This window comes from Protopterus annectens, chromosome 8.part1 (genome assembly GCF_019279795.1).
Source record: "Protopterus annectens isolate FY-2018-M chromosome 8.part1, PAN1.0, whole genome shotgun sequence".
In the NCBI taxonomy this organism is placed as follows: domain Eukaryota; kingdom Metazoa; phylum Chordata; order Ceratodontiformes; family Protopteridae; genus Protopterus; species Protopterus annectens.
Window position 1 is genome coordinate 406619980 of NC_056742.1, and position 19425 is coordinate 406639404.

Sequence of the window (19425 nt, forward strand, 5' to 3'; positions counted from 1 at the left end):
TGAGTCTGACATTGCTCCAGCGATTTTAACTTTATGGGTTCTGTCCTTTAGCCAGTTTGCAAACCCATCTAGTGACATAAGGGTTTACATTTAAGCTGTTGAGCTTATCTATGATGCCTGCATTGGTATTGTGTCGAAGGCAGCCAAGTCCAGGTATGCTGTATGGACTGCTTTGTTCGCCAATGTCTCTAGTGACTGTTTCAAAAGTCAACCAGGTTTAAAAAGGCAGGATCTGCCCTTTACAAAGCCGAACTGGGTGGGTCAAGTGTCTGTAGGTCCCCTATGTCTCTGTTTATGAGTTCCATAATGATTCTTTCCATAGCTTTGCAGACCAGGCTGGTTGCTTATGCGGGGTGGTAGTTTCAGGGTCTGTAGAGGCACCCCTGTGTGGAGTGGGACCACTGTTGCTGTACGCCACTGTTCAGGTACATATCCCGAAGTAAGGCTAAGGTTAAATAGCATTTTTATGTGTGGGTTTAGCTCCTCTTTGAGTTCACGTAACACGCAACCCGGGATACCGTCAGGTCCCATTGATGCTGTGTTTTTTGCTTTGTTTAGGGCGGGTCTCACTTGGACATCTGAGATGACAGGGAGATTACATTCAGCTGGGATAAGTATTTCTTCTTTTGGGGGTGAAGGAGGGGAGAAATTTGCACTGAACCTGTCAGTCAGAATGTTGGCCATATCTGTGGGTTCAGTGTATTTTTTATTGTTGTGAACCAACTCTGAGCATATCTTAGGGTTTCTGCCCAGGTTTCTATCATAGCTGAAGAAGGCTTTGTGGTTATCTTTAGTGTCCTTAGCAATTTTTCTCTCAAAGTTGGCCTTGGATGTTTTTATGAGAGAACGTAGTTTTCTGCTAATGTTGATCAGAGATGTCTTCCCTTCATGGGATTTTGCTCTGACGTGCAGTAGCTTCCTTCTTTTGTTATACAATTTGTTTATGGCTGAGGTCCACCAGACAGGACGCTTTACCTTGGTGGAGAGGGACTTGGATTTGTTTGGGATTGCATGATCCATGCATTCTGGAGATGTCCATAGAAAGCATTTGTGAAGGATTCAGCATTGTGGATGTGGTATCCACTGGCACAGTGGGCTTAAAGGATACCATCTCAGTCTTAAAAAGAGTGAAATCTGCTTTTGAGAAGTTTTTCACTGTGGTCTTTTGTGCTGGGGGTGGAGGTGGGATATGTATATCCAGGGTGATTAGTTTGTGGTCCAGATCTCACTAGTGAGGGTATACTTCGGTGTGGAGCATTTTGTCCCCATGTTTGTGATGATCAGGTCTAGTATATTATCTCCCCTAGTGGGAGAGGTGACTAATTGTTCCAGTGCATTTGAATTTATGAATTCCAGGAACCTTTAGGCTAGGGTACTAGGGCAAGAATAATGTACCCAATCTATGTTTGGGTAGTTGAAGTCTCCCAGTTTGATGGTATTTTGTGATACATTCATATCCTCCAATGTCTTCAGGGAAGGCTGAGTGAGTTCTTGAGATTGGGAGGGTGGTCTGTAACATGCTACCAGTTGTATAGTTTTGCCTCATGGTTAGTTGCACCTGTATGGTCTCCTGATGCTTCATGTGTTGCTACTAACCTGGAGGTGTGGGTGTCCTTGATGAATGGACACTCCCCTCCCTTTGTGGTTCGCCCGGTTTTGGGGCCAAAAAGCATAATCTGGTATAGCCACCACCAAGTAACGCTTGGGGTGCTCTCAGGAGCCTTGAACCAGGTTTCAGTTACTGCACAGACGTCGATGTTCTCCATGCTGAGGAGTGCATCAAGTGCCTGCATCTTGAGATTTAGACTTCAGGCGTTGAGCAGCATTACCCTTAGTTTTTTCCATTATTGTTTTCTAAGGAGGTGGGTTTGTCTTTTGAGCCTTGCCTAAAAAGGCACTATGGGGGTGGTAAGTAGAGCCCTTAGCCAATATCCGGAAGCCCAGTGGTGACAGGTGTAAAGCCATCCCGCTCAAGTGACAAGCAGCTGCAAGTGGCTTGTCCTAACATGTCATCCCAGGCAGACAGACATTGATCCTTTTGTAATGACACCAGTACTTGAGCCAATTGTTAAAGCTGATCATCTTGTCTTTTGTATTGTGGTATCATTCTTGGTGAGGGCAAGATGCTGCTCAGGGTCAGGGTCATACTCACCATCCTGGGCTTCATAATCTTGAGAGCTCCTCTGTCTCTTTCAGCGTAGTCCAGGAGGTATCGCCTCAGGGTCTCCCTCCTCCTCCAAATGCTTTCTTTTTCCAATTCACACCAGCATGGAAAATGACGGAGGTCATATTTGTACTCTGCTTTGGGAGTGACTTGAGTGCATGTGTTATGTGTAGAACGGATCCTAGCTCCCGATGAGACAGCTCACGGTCACCTTTCTCCTTGTTCAGCCTGGTCAGCGGGACATCAGTGTGTCTGACTATAGAGTCACCTATTACTAGTGTATCAGGCAAGGTGTTTGGGCCTCCATAGGGCTGTGGATTGGTTGACACACTGATTTATTGAAGTATGTGTTGTATGTGTTTTGTTTTGGGGTGGTGGATTTTTGGGTGTCTGCTTTGGGAGCCTCTGTTGACTTTTGGTAAGTTTTTTATTAGAGCCTCCAGTATGTCTTTGTGTTTTTATGTGCTTGGTTTGCAGTTGTGGTAGGTCTATGTGGGACTGGGATTGTTGTATTGTGTGTGTGGTTGCCATCTCCTCCTGTCCTAGTCATGCCAGCCCCTGAGTTGAGAGAGTTCAACCTCCAGTTTGGCTATATAGTTGCATCTTCACATGTATTTGTGTTTGTTGGGAGAGGAGAGGGTTGTCTGTGTACATGAGACAATTGTAGCATTGTCTCAAGATATCCAGATTGACCAGCTGAACTGGAGACGACGCCAGTAATCTACCACTCCTCACATGCTAGAACTGTATAAGGAGTGCTGTACCTTTTAAGGAAGTGGATATTCACAGGGTGGTAAGTAGATGTAGTGCTTTACTTAGTGAGCAGAGTGCTTACTTAGTAGAAGTATTGAGAGAACAAGTGCTAGGCTTATAATATAGTAAGTAGTCTGGTTATACTAAGAGTAGAGCTTCCTTTAAGGGAAAATTTGAAGAGCAGACTTGGCAGAGCCAGAAAAAGTTTAACCTTGTTTAACCGGCGCTGCGCTATCACTGGCACAAATCAGCATAAAAGCCGTGCAAAGCAAACGTTTCAGGATTTTAAACAGTGAACTAGAAAAGAGCTAGAAATGGTCCAAAACAATCCAATTACTACAGCCTCTTGTGCTGAGGGTCACTTCCTACAGGGACAGGTAGGGAAGCTGCCTCAAAATCCCCACCTCCCACTGGTGAGCAAAGAAACTTCCCTTCATCCAAGTAAGGTAATGGACAACACAGGAACTACACCACAGCCCAGAATACAGCAATGCCTGTAAACTGGTCTAAACTAGTCGAGGAAGGCAGGAAAACAAGGATTATTTTTTGTTTTTGTTGTTTTTTGGTGGAGAAACACACAGAAAATGCAGGAACAGTGATAATTAGTTACACAGAGAGAGAGAGAGGGAGAGGGAGGGAGGGAGAGAGAGGGAAGGAGGCTAGCACACACTTTGGTGAGCCAGCCTCCACTGTTAAATTAAACAAACAACAAACTTTCGATCAAATTCGACTAAAATGTAACTTTAAGTGCAGATTAAAAAAAAAATGCAGCAAACAGTTAAAAACAGTTCAAGCTAGATCAGGGTAAGTTACAGAAGCTATTCCAAGTGAAAAAAAAGCAAAGATACTTAAATCCAGAAAGTGGTCGCTTTTCTGAGTTCCCCGTTGCTAGGACCACTCTGCAGACCCACTAGGAGCTTGTCTGAGTAGTATAGCCAGAAAAACTTCCAGGAGGCTGGATTTTAAACAGTGAACTACAAAGAGCTAGAGGAAGCTAATTGGTCCAAAACAACCAATTACTACAGCTTCCCTGTGCTGAGTGTCACTTCCCTACAGGGGACAGGTAGGCTGCTCAAGGCTCCCACTCACTGGTGAGCAAAGAAACTTCCTTCTATCCAAGTGTAAGGTAATGGACAACACAGGAACTACACCACAGCCCTGAATACAGCAATGCCTGTAAACTGGTCTAAACATGTCGAGGGAAGGCGGGAAAACAAGGGATTATTTTTTGTTTTTTGGTAGGAAACACACAGAAAATGCAGGAACACTGATAAATTAGTTACACAGGCTAGCACACTTTTGTGGGCAGCCTCCACTTTTAAATTCAAACAAACAAACAAACAACAAACTTTGATCAAATTCGACTAAAATGTAACTTTAATTGCAGATTTTAAAATAATGCAGCAAACAGTTAAAAACAGTTCAAGCTAGTTCAGGGTAAGCTACAGAAGCTATTCCAAGTGAAAAAAAAGCAAGATACTTAAATCCAGAAAGTGGTCGCTTTTCTGAGTTCCTGCTACTAGGACCACTCTGCAGAGGCCACGAGCTTGTCTGAGTAGTATAGCCAGAAAAAAAGCGGCAGGAGGCTGGATTTTAAACAGTGAACTACAAGGAAGAGCTAGGAAATGGTCCAAAACAACCAATTACTACAGCTTCCCTGTGCTGAGGGTCACTTCCCTACAGGGACAGGTAGGCTGCTCCAGGCTCCCACCTCCCACTGGTGAGCAAAGAAACTTCCTTCTATCCAAGTAAGGTAATGGCAACACAGGAACTACACCACAGACCCTGAATACAGCAAATGCCTGTAAACTGGTCTAAACATGTCGAGGAGGCGGGAAAACAAGGGATTATTTTTTGTTTTTTGGTAGAAACACACAGAAAATGCAGGAACAGTGATAAATTAGTTACACAGGCTAGCACACTTTAGTGAGGCAGCCTCCACTGTTAAATGGTCAAACAAACAAACAACAAACTTTCTCGATCAAATTAAACTAAAATGTAACTTCTTTAGTGCAGATTTTAAAATAATGCAGCAAACAGTTAAAAACAGTTCAAAGCTAGTTCAGGGTAAGCTACAGAAGCTATTCCAAGTGAAAAAGCAAAGATACTTAAATCCAGAAAGTGGTCGCTTTTCTGAGTTCCTGTTGCTAGAGACCACTCTGCAGACCACGAGGAGGCTTGTTCCGAAGGTAGTTAGTGCATATGGCTTGTCTTTGTAAGTTGGGTGGCGATGGATGAGAAAAGAGGAAATTTTGAGTGAGTTGGATGAAGTTGTTGAGTGTACCCAAGGGTGAGAGACTAGTGATTGGAGTGGACTTTAATGGGCATGTTGGTGAAGTGAACAGAGGGGATGAGGGAAGTGATGGGTAGTAGGTATGGTGTTAAGGAGAGGAATGCAGAAGGTCAGATTGTGGATTTTGCAAAAGAAAGGATTGACATGGCTGTGGTGAATACATTATTTTAAGAAGAGGGGAGGAGCATAGGTGACGACAAGAGTGGGAAGGAAAGATGCACACAGGTGGATTATATCCTATGTAGTAGGGCCAGTCTGAAGGAGATTGGAGACTGTAACGGGTGGCAGGGAAAGTGTGGTTAAGCAGCATAGAATGGGGGTCTGTAGGATGACGATGATCAAGAAGAGGAGGAGTGTGAAAGCAGTGCCAAGGATTAAATGGTGGAAGTTAAAGGGTGATTGTGAAGTGGAGTTTAGGAAGAGTTAAGACAGGCACTGGAGGCAGTGGAGAGTTACACCGAACAGCTGGGTAACTACAGCAGAACTAGTAAGGGAGATTGCTAGAAAGGTGCTTGGTGTGACATCTGGATAGAGGAAGGAGGACAAGGAGACCTGGTGGTGGAATGAGTAAGTACAGGAGAGTATGGGCAGAGGAAGAAGGCTGGTGAAAGTGGGATTGTCAAAGAGATGAAGAAAGTAGATACAGTATAAGGAGATGAGACAGCATGGCAAAGAGAGAGTGGCGAAAGCCTTCAAGGATAAAAGGATATGGCTTATGGAGAGTTGTAAAGGACAGATTAGACACTAAAAGAGGGAGAAAAGGACCTGTACCGCATTGGCTATTAGACAGAGGGACAGAGCTGGGAAAAAGATGTGCAGCAAGTGGCAAGGGTTATAAGGGATAGTGAGGAAAGGCACTCACAAGATAGGAGAGAGTGTGTTGGAGTAGATGGAAAGAGTATTTTGAGGAGGCTGGTGAATGAATGAAGAGAATGAGAGAGAGAGAGAAGGTTGGATGATGTGGGATAGTGAATCAGGGAGCGTAAAACAGATTAGCAAGTGAGGCGTAAGGGACAGCTATAAAGAAAGGAAGAGTATGAAGAATGGAAAGTATGAGAATGGAAGGCTATTGGCCCAGATGACATCCCATTAGAGCTTGGAGGTGCTTTAGGAGAAATGGCAGTGGAATTTTTAACTAGATTGTTTTAATGACATTTGGAAATCGTCAGGATGCCTGAGGATTGGAGAGGAAAGTGTTTTGGTACCTATCTTAACAATAAGGGTGATGTGCCAGAGCTGCAGTAACTACAGAGGGATAAAATTGATCAGTCACAGCTTGAGAAGTTATGGGGAGAGAGGCCAAGCAGAAGCTAGGTTAAGAAGGGAGGTGGTGATTAGTGATCAGCAGTATGGTTTCATGCCAGGAAAGAAGAGCACAATTACAGATGCAATGTTTGCTCTGAGAGTGTTATTGAGAATACAGAGAAGGTCAGAAGGAGTTACATTGCGCCTTTGCAGACTTGGAGAAAGCATATGACAGGGTGCCTAGAAGAGTTGTGGTATTGTATGAGGAAGTCGGGACTGGCAGAGAGGCATGTAAGAGTGGTACAGGATATGTACAAGCGGTGAGGTGTGACAGTGGTGAGGACTGCAATGGGAGGTGGACAGGTCCGTTTAAGGTGGAGGTGGGATTACATCAAGGACTCAGCTCTGAGTCCTTTCTTATTTGCAGTGGTGATGGACAGGTTGACAGATGAGATCAGGCAGGAGGCCCCGTGGACTATGATGTTTGCAGATGACATGGTGATCTCGGTGAGAGTAGGAATCAAGTTGAGGAGACTCTCTGGAAGGGTGGGAGATATGCTCTAGAGAGCAGAGGAATGAAAGGTCAACAGGGCTAAGACAGAATATTTTTGTGTAAATGAGACACAATACTAATAATTCAATACTCGATTATTTAAAACCCCTTAAAATTCAAAATTCGCGAAAAGCTATACCAACCTACACAGCACACACACATACGGCACACATCCTTCCCCACAACCAAAACAATGCATCCTACACTCAGACATTTGGCAAAGCCCCCCACCCCCCTATATATGGGAGAACTGTGCCCCCACACCCTTCTCACTACTTTATTATTGTAACTCTGAGGTTCACACAGACACACAAGGCAAACTCACACCCACACATTACAGTCCTCACTCACACACACACACACACACACACACACACACACACACACACACCGCGAGTCACAACACACACTACACCTCATTTTACACACACATGCCATGAATTAAAACCAGAATTAACGGAAATTTACACACCACAGCCCTGAATACAGCAATGCCTGTAAACTGGTCTAAACTAGTCGAGGAAGGTGGGAAAACAAGGATTATTTTTTTGTTTTTTTGGTAGAAACACACAGAAAATGCAGGAACAGTGATAAATTAGTTACACAGGCTAGCACACTTTAGTGGGCAGCCTCCACCATTAAATTAAACAAACAAACAACAAACTTTCGATCAAATTCGACTAAAATGTAACTTTAAGTGCAGATTTTAAAATAATGCAGCAAACAGTTAAAAAACAGTTCAAGCTAGTTCAGGGTAAGCTACAGAAGCTATTCCAAGTGAAAAAAAAGCAAAGATATTTAAATCCAGAAAGTGGTCGCTTTTCTGAGTTCCCTGCTGCTAGGACCACTCTGCAGACCCACGAGGAGCTTGTCTGAGTAGTTAGTGCATATGCTTTGTAAGTTGGGTATGCGATGGATGAGAAAGAGAAATTTTGGAGTGAGTTGGATGAAGTTGTTGAGTGTACCCAAGGGTGAGAGACTAGTGATTGGAGTGGACTTTAATGGGCATGTTGGTGAAGTGAACAGAGGGGATGAGGAAGTGATGGGTAGGTATGGTGTTAAGGAGAGGAATGCAGAAGGTCAGATTGTGGATTTTGCAAAAAGGATTGACATGGCTGTGGTGAATACGTATTTTAAGAAGAGGGAGGAGCATAGGGTGACGTACAAGAGTGGAGGAAGATGCACACAGGTGGATTATATCCTATGTAGTAGGGCCAGTCTGAAGGAGATTGGAGACTGTAAAGTGGTGGCAGGGGAAAGTGTAGTTAAGCAGCATAGAATGGGGGTCTGTAGGATGACGATGATCAAGAAGAGGAGGAGTGTGAAAGCAGTGCCAAGGATTAAATGGTGGAAGTTAAAGGGGGATTGTGAAGTGGAGTTTAGGGAAGAGTTAAGACAGGCACTGGGAGGCAGTGGAGAGTTACCGAATAGCTGGGTAACTACAGCAGAACTAGTAAGGGAGATTGCTAGAAAGGTGCTTGGTGTGACATCTGGATAGAGGAAGGAGGACAAGGAGACCTGGTGGTGGAATGAGTAAGTACAGGAGAGTATACAGAGGAAGAGGCTGGCGAAGAAGTGGGATTGTCAAAGAGATGAAGAAAGTAGATACGAGTATAAGGAGATGAGACGCATGGCAAAGAGAGAGGTGGCGAAAGCTAAGGATAAGGCGTATGGAGAGTTGTATGACAGATTAGACACTAAAGAGGGAGAAAGGACCTGTACCGATTGGCTAGACAGAGGGACAGAGCTGGGAAAGATGTGCAGCAAGTAAGGGTTATAAGGGATAGTGAGGGAAAGGTACTCACAAGATAGGAGAGTGTGTTGAGTAGATGGAAAGAGTATTTTGAGAGGCTGATGAATGAAGAGAATGAGAGAGAGAGAAGGTTGGATGATGTGGGGATAGTGAATCAGGAAGTGAAACAGATTAGCAAGGAGGAAGTAAGGACAGCTATGAAGAGTATGAAGAATGGAAAGGCTATTGGCCCAGATGACATCCCATTGGAAGCTTGGAGGTGCTTAGGAGAAATGGCAGTGGAATTTTTAACTAGATTGTTTAATGACATTTTGGAAAGTCAGGATGCCTGAGGATTGGAGAAAGTGTTTTGGTACCTATCTTTAAGAATAAGGGTGATGTGCAGAGCTGCAGTAACTACAGAGGGATAAAATTGATCAGTCACAGCTTGAAGTTATGGGAGAGAGTAGTAGAAGCTAGGTTAAGAAGGGAGGTGGTGATTGGTGATCAGCAGTATGGTTTCATGCCAGGAAAGAGCACTACAGATGCAATGTTTGGTCTGAGAGTGTTATTGGAGAAATACAGAGAAGGTCAGAAGGAGTTACATTGCGTCTTTGCAGACTTGGAGAAAGCATATGACAGGGTGCCTAGAGAAGAGTTGTGGTATTGTATGAGGAAGTCGGGACTGGCAGAGAAGTATGTAAGAGTGGTACAGGATATGTACAAGGGTAGTGTGACAGTGGTGAGGACTGCAATGGGAGTGACAGGTCCGTTTAAGGTGGAGGTGGGATTACATCAAGGATCAGCTCTGAGTCCTTTCTTATTTGCAGTGGTGATGGACAGGTTGACAGATGAGATCAGACAGGAGGCCCCATGGACTATGATGTTTGCAGATGACATGGTGATCTGTAGTGAGAGTAGGAATCAAGTTGAGGAGACTCTGGAGAGGTGGAGATATGCTCTAGAGAGCAGAGGAATGAAGGTCAGCAGGGCTAAGACAGAATATATGTGTGTAAATGAGACACACACACACTAATACTGATTATTTAAAACCGCAAAATTCAAAATTGCGAAAGTTACACAACCGAACAGCACACACACATACACACACACATCTTCCCCCCACAACCAAACAATGCATCCTACACTAGACATTGGCAAGCCCCCCTGCACCCCACATATGGGAGAACTGTGCCCCCCACACCCTCCTACTTTATTATTGTAACTCTGAGTTCACACAGACACACAAGGCAAACTCACACCCACACATTACAGTCCCTCACACACACACACACACACACACACACACACACACACACACACACACACCGCAGTCACAACACACACTACACCCCTCATCGACACACTTACACACACATACTTACCTGAACCGCAAAACCAGAAGCGCTAACGGAAATTCCCTTAACATTGGCATTTTGGATTTCGCTTCTTGTCTTTCGGTAATGCGTGGTATCGGTCATCTGGTCTCTGTGTTTTAAGCATCGGGATTTTGGCCCTTTGGTATTCCGTAGTGATCCCATATGTATATATGTATGTATATATATATATATATATATATATATATATATATATATATATATATATATATATAGCATCTTTGGCATTATGTCACACACTACCCTTTACACTCTGTGCCAGTTGGCTGCAGCACCTCTAATTCTAGTTTTGAACTCCTCATTCACACTTTCTCTTCCACCACCTCTCCAAATACTTGATGCTGTTAATTTGTTTCACTAGTTTTTTTCTGTCCCAGTTTTCAGCTTCCCCTAACTTTAACCTATTGCTTATATGACCACTGCCTTGTCCATACTCAGTTTCATCAAATGAGGCTTCAATTTTGCATTCCAGTCACCTGTCGTTTGCAGAAGTTCCTGTTCAGAGTTTTTTAGTTCCACATTGTCTGAATACAGCAACTTCGATGATCTGTCCACTCCACTCTTTTTACTAATGTAGTTTATCAGTATGAACAGGAATAGGCTCAGAGTGGAACCCTGATGCTCATCCACTCACACTGAAATCTCCTCTGTGCCTGTGAGTGCTGTATGTATTTGTGTCACTGGGACCTTGTACAAAGCCTACACTAATTCTACCAGCATTTCTGTGACTTTGCACCATTGCAGTACAGGGCAAATCAGCATTCTTGGGATTTTGTCCTAAGCTTTCTCCAAGTGTATTAATACCCAGTGGGACTCTCCTTTTTTTTTTCCTTATCTTCACCGTCTTCTCTCGTATCAGTCTCAGTGCAAGCTTCAGGTCGGTTGTACTGCATCACTATCTGAATCTGACTTGCACATCTCCTTTCTTACCTTTTGCTACTGTACATAATCATTTGTCAGTCAGTCTGTCCTGCACTTTTCATGCAGTCTAAGAGTTTGGTGTCTTTGCACTGCCCAGAGCTGTGAATGTCCTCTTTGTTCTTGTACAGTGGCATTAGAGAGCTTGTTCTTCAGTCATCTAGGGTACGCCTTTCGCTCCATACCGTCATGAGGATGTTCCGGAGCCCTTTTTCCCCTACAGCTCACTCGCATCTTGATCATGATCATGAACCATCTGCTTTTCCTTAGTGCTGTTCATCTAGGATGGTTCTTCTTTCATCATAGGGTGTGTCTGGAACACTATAGCTTCTGTAGGGTTGTCTTTATTCAGAAGCTACTGAATGTACACCTTCTGTCGTTGATGTCCTGTGGATTGGTGAGCAAATTGTCACAGGCATCCCTTATGAATGGTGTCTCATGACCATCTTCTTTGTCCTTCTGTTTTTGCTTTGCAACCTGATAGAGAAGTTTGACCGTCAGCAGCTAAAAGCAAATATTGTAGGCTGATACAGTTTTGAAAGCAAGAACTCTTGCACACCTACCACTTAAATGACCCTCCCCCCTTTTAAAAAAAGATGGTAATAGAGACCTAAGCACCTTTGTGGATAATAAACTCTTCTTGACCACTACATATGAACTGTCATTAGGAAAACCTTCAGCCACATTTACTCTGAAGAGGAAATCATTCCCCTATTGTCCCTCACCAGGCACATACTGGAAAACGGTGCACTGTTATGTACCTATCCATACACACACCCCAACTTGAAAACCCCCATCAGTTCCTCCCTAACAAAATCTCCGATATGAACATTGTATTTTAGTCAGTGTGTCTGAGCCCTGCCTTTCATATAACCTCCTACAAAGTGATAAATGAACCAATCTTTCTTGCCCTTCTCCAAATTCACAACACTGGTAGTAAAACTAATACAAGATCAAAGGTCTCAAGTCTACATTTCAGCACTAATAAGTCTTGTTGGTGAGACAGATCTCTCTCCCAAAGAATTCCTTATCTCCGAAACAAACTCCTGCTTTCTGAAAAGCAAAGTACATCCCCACTACTTGTTGCCTGTCTCACCATGCTTGTGGTTGGGATCCCCACGACTTCCTACCTGCCTTTACATCTTTGTACTCTGGTTTCCTACTACTTCCTGCCATGTTGGTACTTGGAGACTCTGCATTGCTTTCTGTATAGCTTGCCATATTTGTGTTTTTGTACAAGAGTTTGACAGTTTCCTTCCTGGTTCACCATATCTGTATGTACTCTGACCTCCTTAGTTGTTTGTTGAATGGCCTCTGCTTCCCGTCTACACGTGTTCACATTTGCAGTTTTTTTTTCAAACTTTGTGTATGTTAAACATTAAGTATTCTTCTGGCATACCTCTCAACTTTCCAGAATTATGTAGAATGTCCAGATTTATGCCATATATTTCTTGTCTGTTTCTCATAAAATGTTCATTTTGTTGGCAAATTATTGAGGATTGAAGTCGATAAATAATGATAGATAACATTTGAGTTTCTGAGCACATATCCTTAGCAAATGATGCCAATGCAAGACCTGTTGATCAACTTTCTAAGTTTGTAAGAGCAATCTTTAAAAGCTATTCCTGATTTTTGGCATTTGTCCAGAGTTCTTGAGGGGGTTGGAGGTTAGCATAATGGTCAAGGTATTTACCTCACAAACACAAGGTACACCATTTGTAGGGCTAGGCTTAAAATGCCCCACAAGGGCAGCTAACCTTGCACTTGCCTATGAACCTGTAGAGGTTAAGAGTTGTGTCTTCAGGTAAGAAAATTGAATTCAGATGTTTTGAAATTCTGTTTGGCCGTCCACATTAGCTTTTTCAAGAGGGCATCAGTGATTTAGTCCAAAGCAATTCCAGACTGATTGAATGTTTTGAGGGTTTAGTGTGCTGTTTTCTTTTAAGTAATTACTTAAATATTTCTCTTTCACAGTGATCCTTATTGTGGTTTCAGTTTGTACTGCAACTGGTGCCTGGAATTGGTTGATAGATCCTGATACACAAAAGGTAGGTACTTTTGCTGACTTGCCTGTTATTCTTTGAGCATTAAAATCATGGTTAGAAGAAAACTATTTCTTTATGTTGCACAAAAGTAGATGTGCAAGTACTGGTCCTAGAAAGTTAGTGATAACAATCTGGCTGAACAGCACAGGGAATTAAGGATATGAGCTGTTAACGACCATTATGCTGCATTTGTGGGTTCAGTTCCCTTAGTCCCTGTTTGTGTATCCTGTGAGTTTGAGCAAGTCAGTTAACCTCACCCATTTCTCCTCTTTCAGCCTTGCAAAGAGGAACTTGTGTAATAAGTTCTGCTCATTTACCAAGTGCATTTAAAATGTATTAACTTAGAATAGTTGCATCTATAAAAGCTCCAGACGTTTCAAGAACATCAGCATATTGAAGTAGAGAAGGATAAATCTGAGAGCAAAAATCTTGGCATTCTGCTTGTGCAGTTCAATTTGAAAGGTATGCAGTTGTCTTACTTTTGAAGATTGTGTTTACGTTGGTCATTTGGATACCTCGTTATTGAAGTAGTAGTAGAAATACTTATTTCAGATGCCTTTAGTAGTCCCACAACATGGGTCTTCTGTTTCTGTGTTGTACAGTGTTAGAATTTCTAACTCTTCTATGTCATTATGCTATTTTCTGTGCTTAGATGTACAAAAGCATTTTTAATTTAAAATATAAATGTAAATTTTGTTTACTTGATATTGCTGTGTTGCTAGAATTCATTTTTTTTCTTACTAGAAAATATCTGGAATTTTTTTTTTTTTTTGCTGTTTGAGATCAAATTATTTGCCTATTTTGTTGAACTACTGTTGAAATTTGTAGTTAACTTTTTTGTTGTCTCATGAGAGAGTTGTGCGAACAGTACAGATGGCCTGTATCCGAATGAGTGGTACAGGAATTGGTACAAGGCAAGCATGTCATGTTGCAATTCTGAAGCATATATGGCCATGTAACAACAGTTTGCACTCTTAAACGTACAGTTAGTTGTACTGTTTTCTTGTATTGGGTTTCTTTGTACATTTTATTTGTTCATTATAACTTTCTTTTAATGCCCTTCTTATCCAAGTAGTTTTATGCCATGCCCTCTGGAATATATTTTTTGTCCCTTTCTGTGTCTTACTGATTGCTGCCCCAGTACCTCACATTGTTCATTAAGTATACTGGCAGTCCAATCTACCTCCTGTCAGTGCTGAACTTTTCACCAAAGCCGGTGAGGAGCTTGAGGATATCCGTTGGGGGGGGGGGGGGTGTTCTTCATGTTTCACTAATGGGTTATCTGCTTGCAGGAGCCCTCAGACTGATTATCAAAATCTTGGGCCCTGTGTCGGTTGCAGTCTCATCTTCCATGATGTCAGGTAGTCAGGGTTATAAAGCATGCAGCCGACACAGTTACATCAGTCTTTCTTGCTGTGCGGTGCCCGAAGCAGAAGCAGTTCGCAAGTGCCGATTGGTCAACTACTGAAATTTTCGTTTTCGAATTTCAGAACCAAAGTCTTCAACTAAAGCTAAGTACCCCATTGGAGAAACTTTTTCTTGCTCTAAACCAATGTCAGTAATTGTATTTCTTGTGGAAAACAAATACCTCGTAAAGATTTTCATTCGTACTGTATTCCTTGCCTAGGCACTGACCACGACGTACCTCTCTGTCGGTTTTGTGCCTTATTTAAACAATGAACTATTCGTCAGTATATTTACGCTTCTAAATATTTTGGTACTCTGTTCAATTATTCAGATATGTCTTCGGTAAGCCACCCGACTATCGACATTCTGAAAAGACGCAAAGATAAAGACAGAGACAGGCCACCTAGGTTCAAAGCTGCCGACGCTTCTCCTAAGCTAGTCACCAGTTGGCCAGTACTCAGGAGCTTTCACATCCCCTGATACCTGCTACTTCAGATTCGCAGGCCTCTACTGAGACCTATTTGGAGTCCTGTATGCCGCAAGATGCTTCAACTGTGGAACCTGCAGCTGTCTCTACCTTGGATGGGTCCAGAGCCGCTGTGCAGGCACCGGCTTCTGAGGGTGTATTCAGGCCTACTGACTTGCATATTAAACCAATGCCATCTTCTTCTTCAAGGCCTAAAACTCGATCCATGCCTAGAAAACCGACGCCCAGACTGCATGGTCAGACCTCTATGCCTAAAAAAACAAATGATAATGGCTGAAGACCTTATTACCTTAATCAGGGGAAGACCACCTTCCCCCTCTGAGAGACCTAGGACTGAATTTGCTTATGATACTTCTGATCAGGATTCTGAATTTTCTGTTTCTTCTGATGACCAGGATTTACCCTTATCTACCTATGAGGATTCTGATGCTGAGGACTCTATTCCCTCTGCTTCCCCTCCAGAGGATTTCTGTTTTGGTGAAACCTTGCATACTCATAGGGAGCAGTTTCGCTGGGAGAGCCAGGATTACTCCGATTCTAAAAATAGGCTTAGGGATTTCTTATTCCTGCCCCAACACAGGCCTTTAGCTATCTCCCCTGTACTGGACATTGTTGATGATGCCTTTTCGGAATCTAGCTTGGCCCCTGACTCCTTACCTCCTGCTCCCAGAAAACCTGATAGATATTACCGGGTTTCTGACTCTCACAAGTTCCTTTTAGAAATCCTACTGCAGATCCTCAGACCATTTCATAGGGACCCAAGGGCATTAAGACTACTACTGCCAAAAATCCTGCCCCCTCTGATAGATTCCAGGGCGCTGGATAGATGGGGTAAGAAAGTATACACTTCTGCAACCTTGGCCATTAGGGCCTTAAACTGGCAGTTTCATATGTTAGAGTCTTAGCAGCATATTATTTGATTGCTTAAACAGAAAATTATGTTGATTCCTGACTGTGCTGAAAATAAGGATTTACAGGATTTAATGCAGTCTGCTGAACAAGTTGGAAAATGTACTTTGCAATGTGGTTTTGATTCACTAGAGGCATCTTGCAGGGCTGCTGTCACTGGGTCTGTACTTAGAAGGCATGCTTGGCTTAAGGAGCAATCTTTGCCAGGTCATGTTGAAGCTAAATTGCTGGATGCTCCCTTAAATCAAGACCGCCTGTTTGGCAACAAAGCAGAAGTAGTACTCAAAAAGATGGAGGAAAAAGCTAAATCTATGCAAACTGGTAAAAAAGTACAGCCTCCAAGATTTAGTAGGCATTGGCCCTCTAATAATTGGTCCTTTTCTGCCTCTTCCAGGCCTTCTCAGCCCAAACCCAGAACCAGCAGAACACCCAGGCTTCAGTCCCAAGGTACACACAGGACTAAGCAGTGGGGGGCTCCCACTTACACTTCCAAATCAGGGACTAGTAAGACTCCCCCTATGGTAAACTGTCTCAATGACTTAACTTTAAAACTTCCAAGCCCTTCTGAACTGGCTGCTCCTTTAGGGGGAAAGATTGCTGTGCAGGCAAAAAAATGGGAACTCATTACCCAGGACAAATGGGTTTTAAATATAGTTTCCCAAGGATACAGATTCCACTTCCACACGTTACCAACACCAAGGATACAGATTCCATTTCCACACGTTACCAACCCCAAACGATTGGCCAAATCTACTCCCAATTCAGTGGGCAGAGGCTCAAAAGCAAGTTTTCTCTCTAAGTATAAGGGTTATTCAAACTGTACCAATAGAGGAAAGGGGACAAGGTTTCTACTCAAGACTTTTCCTGGTACCCAGAAAAGACAACACATGGCATCCTATCCTGGACCATTCTATCCTAAACACCTTTTGGTGATCTCAAGATGCTAACTCTTCACCAGTTGCTTACTGTGCTAGGCAAGGATGCTGGTTGGCAACACTGGATTTAAATGATGCCTACCTGAACATCCCAATCAGGGAATCTTGCAGAAGATACCTTCGCTTCAAAGCAGGCTACATGCACCCTCAGTTCTCTGCACTGCCTTTTGGCTTATCTACTAAGCCCATGGTATTCACAAAGTGCCTAGCTCCAGTCATTGCATTTTGCAGGCAAAGAAATCTTCAAATATACCCTTACCTGGACGATTGTCTAATTCAGGCAGAAAGCCAGGACATACTTTTGAATCATCTGGCATTTTTACAAAAGGTGCTAACTTGTCTGGGGTACACCATAAACGAAAAGAAATCACATCTTGTACCCTGTCAACAAATTGAGCAAGCTTTAACACAACTTCCCAGATGGCTTTCCTCACACCAGAGAAACATTCATTTGACAGCTTACGTCATACTAATGGCCACAAAAACCCTGCTGTCTGCAAGGCAAATACTGCAAGCCTTGGGGTTCGTGACCTCCTGCATTCTCCTAATTCCATATGCAAGACTGCATATGAGGAAACTACATTGGTATCTAAAATGCCTATGGTGTCAACATTCTCAGGATCTAGAAGCAATGATTCCTATCATACCTTGTCTACAGATAGAGTTCCTTTGGTGGGCAGAGGCCTGCCACCAAAACAAGGAACTACCATTCACTCTACCCCCTGCTGCCCAAACCCTAACAGATGCATCAGACTATGCATGGGGGGCTCACCTGGCAGGGCAAACTGAATCCAAGTCAAATGCACCTGCATATCAATCAAAAAGAAATGTTAGCTGTACAGAATGCTCTGACAAGCCTTCAAGGACCACATTTTTCCAGGACAATTAATGGTAAAGACGGACAACACCACTGTTATGTGGTACATAAACAAGCAGGGGGGTACCTACTCATACCCCCTCTGCAGACTAGCCATGGCTCTGTGGAACACAGCCTTGAGCTACCAAGTGCATCTACAGGCTCAGTTCCTGCCAGGAAGCTAAATACACTGGCAGATGAACTAAGCAGAAATCCCATAGACCCACTTGAGTGGAAACTGGAACCAAAGACTTTCAACATGTTGATAAATAAATGGGGGAGCCCAGATATAGACCTGTTTGCCTCCCCCCAGAACTACCAGTTGGACAAATTCTGCACAAGGACTCCCCAAAAACAAACTTGGAAAGTGGATGCCGTGTCCTTCACCTGGAAAAATCTATCAGTTTATGCCTTTCCTCCTCTGCCTCTTCTTCCCAAAGTACTACCAAAGATCAAACAGTACAAACCAAGGATGATACTGATTGCACCAGACTGGCCACGCCAACACTGGTACACCCTCTTGTGCAGTGTTGCTGCTGGCACCATGGCACCTGCCTCAGACCCCTACCCTGCTGTCCCAGCTGGAGGGACAGATTCTGCATCCTCTGTTTCAAACCCTGAACCTGGCAGCCTGGCTAATTACCTGATCTCTCCGTTACCATCCCTCAGTAAACAAGTGTTGGATGTCATTATGGAGGCCTAGTACTAGAAAATCTTATGCTGAAAAATGGAAAAGATTCTGTTCCTGGAACCAAACTTAAGGGATGGGCACAGCAGCGCCCAATTTACCTCAGATTCTTCAATACTTAATTGAGATGATTCACAAGGGCCTTTCCTTTTCCTCCATCAGAATTCATGCCTCAGCCATTTCAGCTCATTACAACACAGAATCACCCCTCTTCTCTCATCCACTGCTCAAGCAGTTCCTCAGAGGGGCCAAAAACTTAAGACCACCCAGGAGAGCCCCAACTGCAGCCTGGGACCTTAACTTTGTATTGAAAAAACTCACTCTACCTCCTTTTGAGCTAGCTGCAAGTTGTTGCTTGTCTTTCGGCTTTTTCCCGGTAAGGGGTCGCCACAGCAGAACTCCGGTCCGCTAATGATTGGCAGTAGATTTTTATGAAACGCAGAGGTGCCAGCTCGACGCCCAACCTTCAACGAAGGCACACCCATTTACACATACATGTCTTTCGAACGCTACCCAACTGCGGGGAGGACATGCAGCCTCCACACAGAAGGCACTCCCAAGCCTAGCCGGGAATCGAACGGGAGAACCTTTTGCTGTGAGGTAACAATGCTACCGCCGTACCACAGTGGCAACTTGAGCCAGCTGCAAGTGCAGAGTTAAAATTCCTTTCTTGGAAAACAGCCTTCCTTTTAGCAATCACTTCAGTAAGAAGGGTGTCTGAATTACAGGCCCTTATGGCAGTGGAGCCTTTCATCATCTTTCATGTGGACAGGGTGTCCCTCGGGACTAATCCCTCCTTCATGCTCAAGGTAGTATCCAGTGTGGCTCTTAATCAGTCCATTCATTTGCCAACCTTCTTTTCTAATCCACAGAACAAAGGGGAACGGATACTGCACTCCTTAGATGTGCACAGACAACTTAGATGTTACTTGGACAGGACTAAACCTCTCAGGAAATCTGAACAGCTGCTGGTGGCATTTGCTGCAGGGGAAGAGGGGAAGGCCATTTCAAAGCAAACCATTTCTAAATGGATAGGTCATTGC

General features: G+C 43.5%; 1 protein-coding gene and 1 long non-coding RNA gene across 2 annotated transcripts in view; both read left to right on the forward strand.

The window, feature by feature from the left end:
• The window catches only part of CNEP1R1 (CTD nuclear envelope phosphatase 1 regulatory subunit 1), a 442763-nt gene that overhangs the window by 246226 nt on the left and 177112 nt on the right, over positions 1-19425 (forward strand). The window contains exon 3 of the mRNA XM_044081977.1: positions 13030-13103. Coding sequence (XP_043937912.1) covers positions 13030-13103 — 74 coding nt within the window. The remainder of the gene's footprint in view (positions 1-13029; positions 13104-19425) is intronic.
• LOC122810382 lies at positions 5709-8588 on the forward strand. Its single transcript, XR_006366092.1, has 3 exons — positions 5709-5777; positions 6156-6160; positions 8547-8588. It is a non-coding gene; the product is annotated as an uncharacterized LOC122810382 (long non-coding RNA).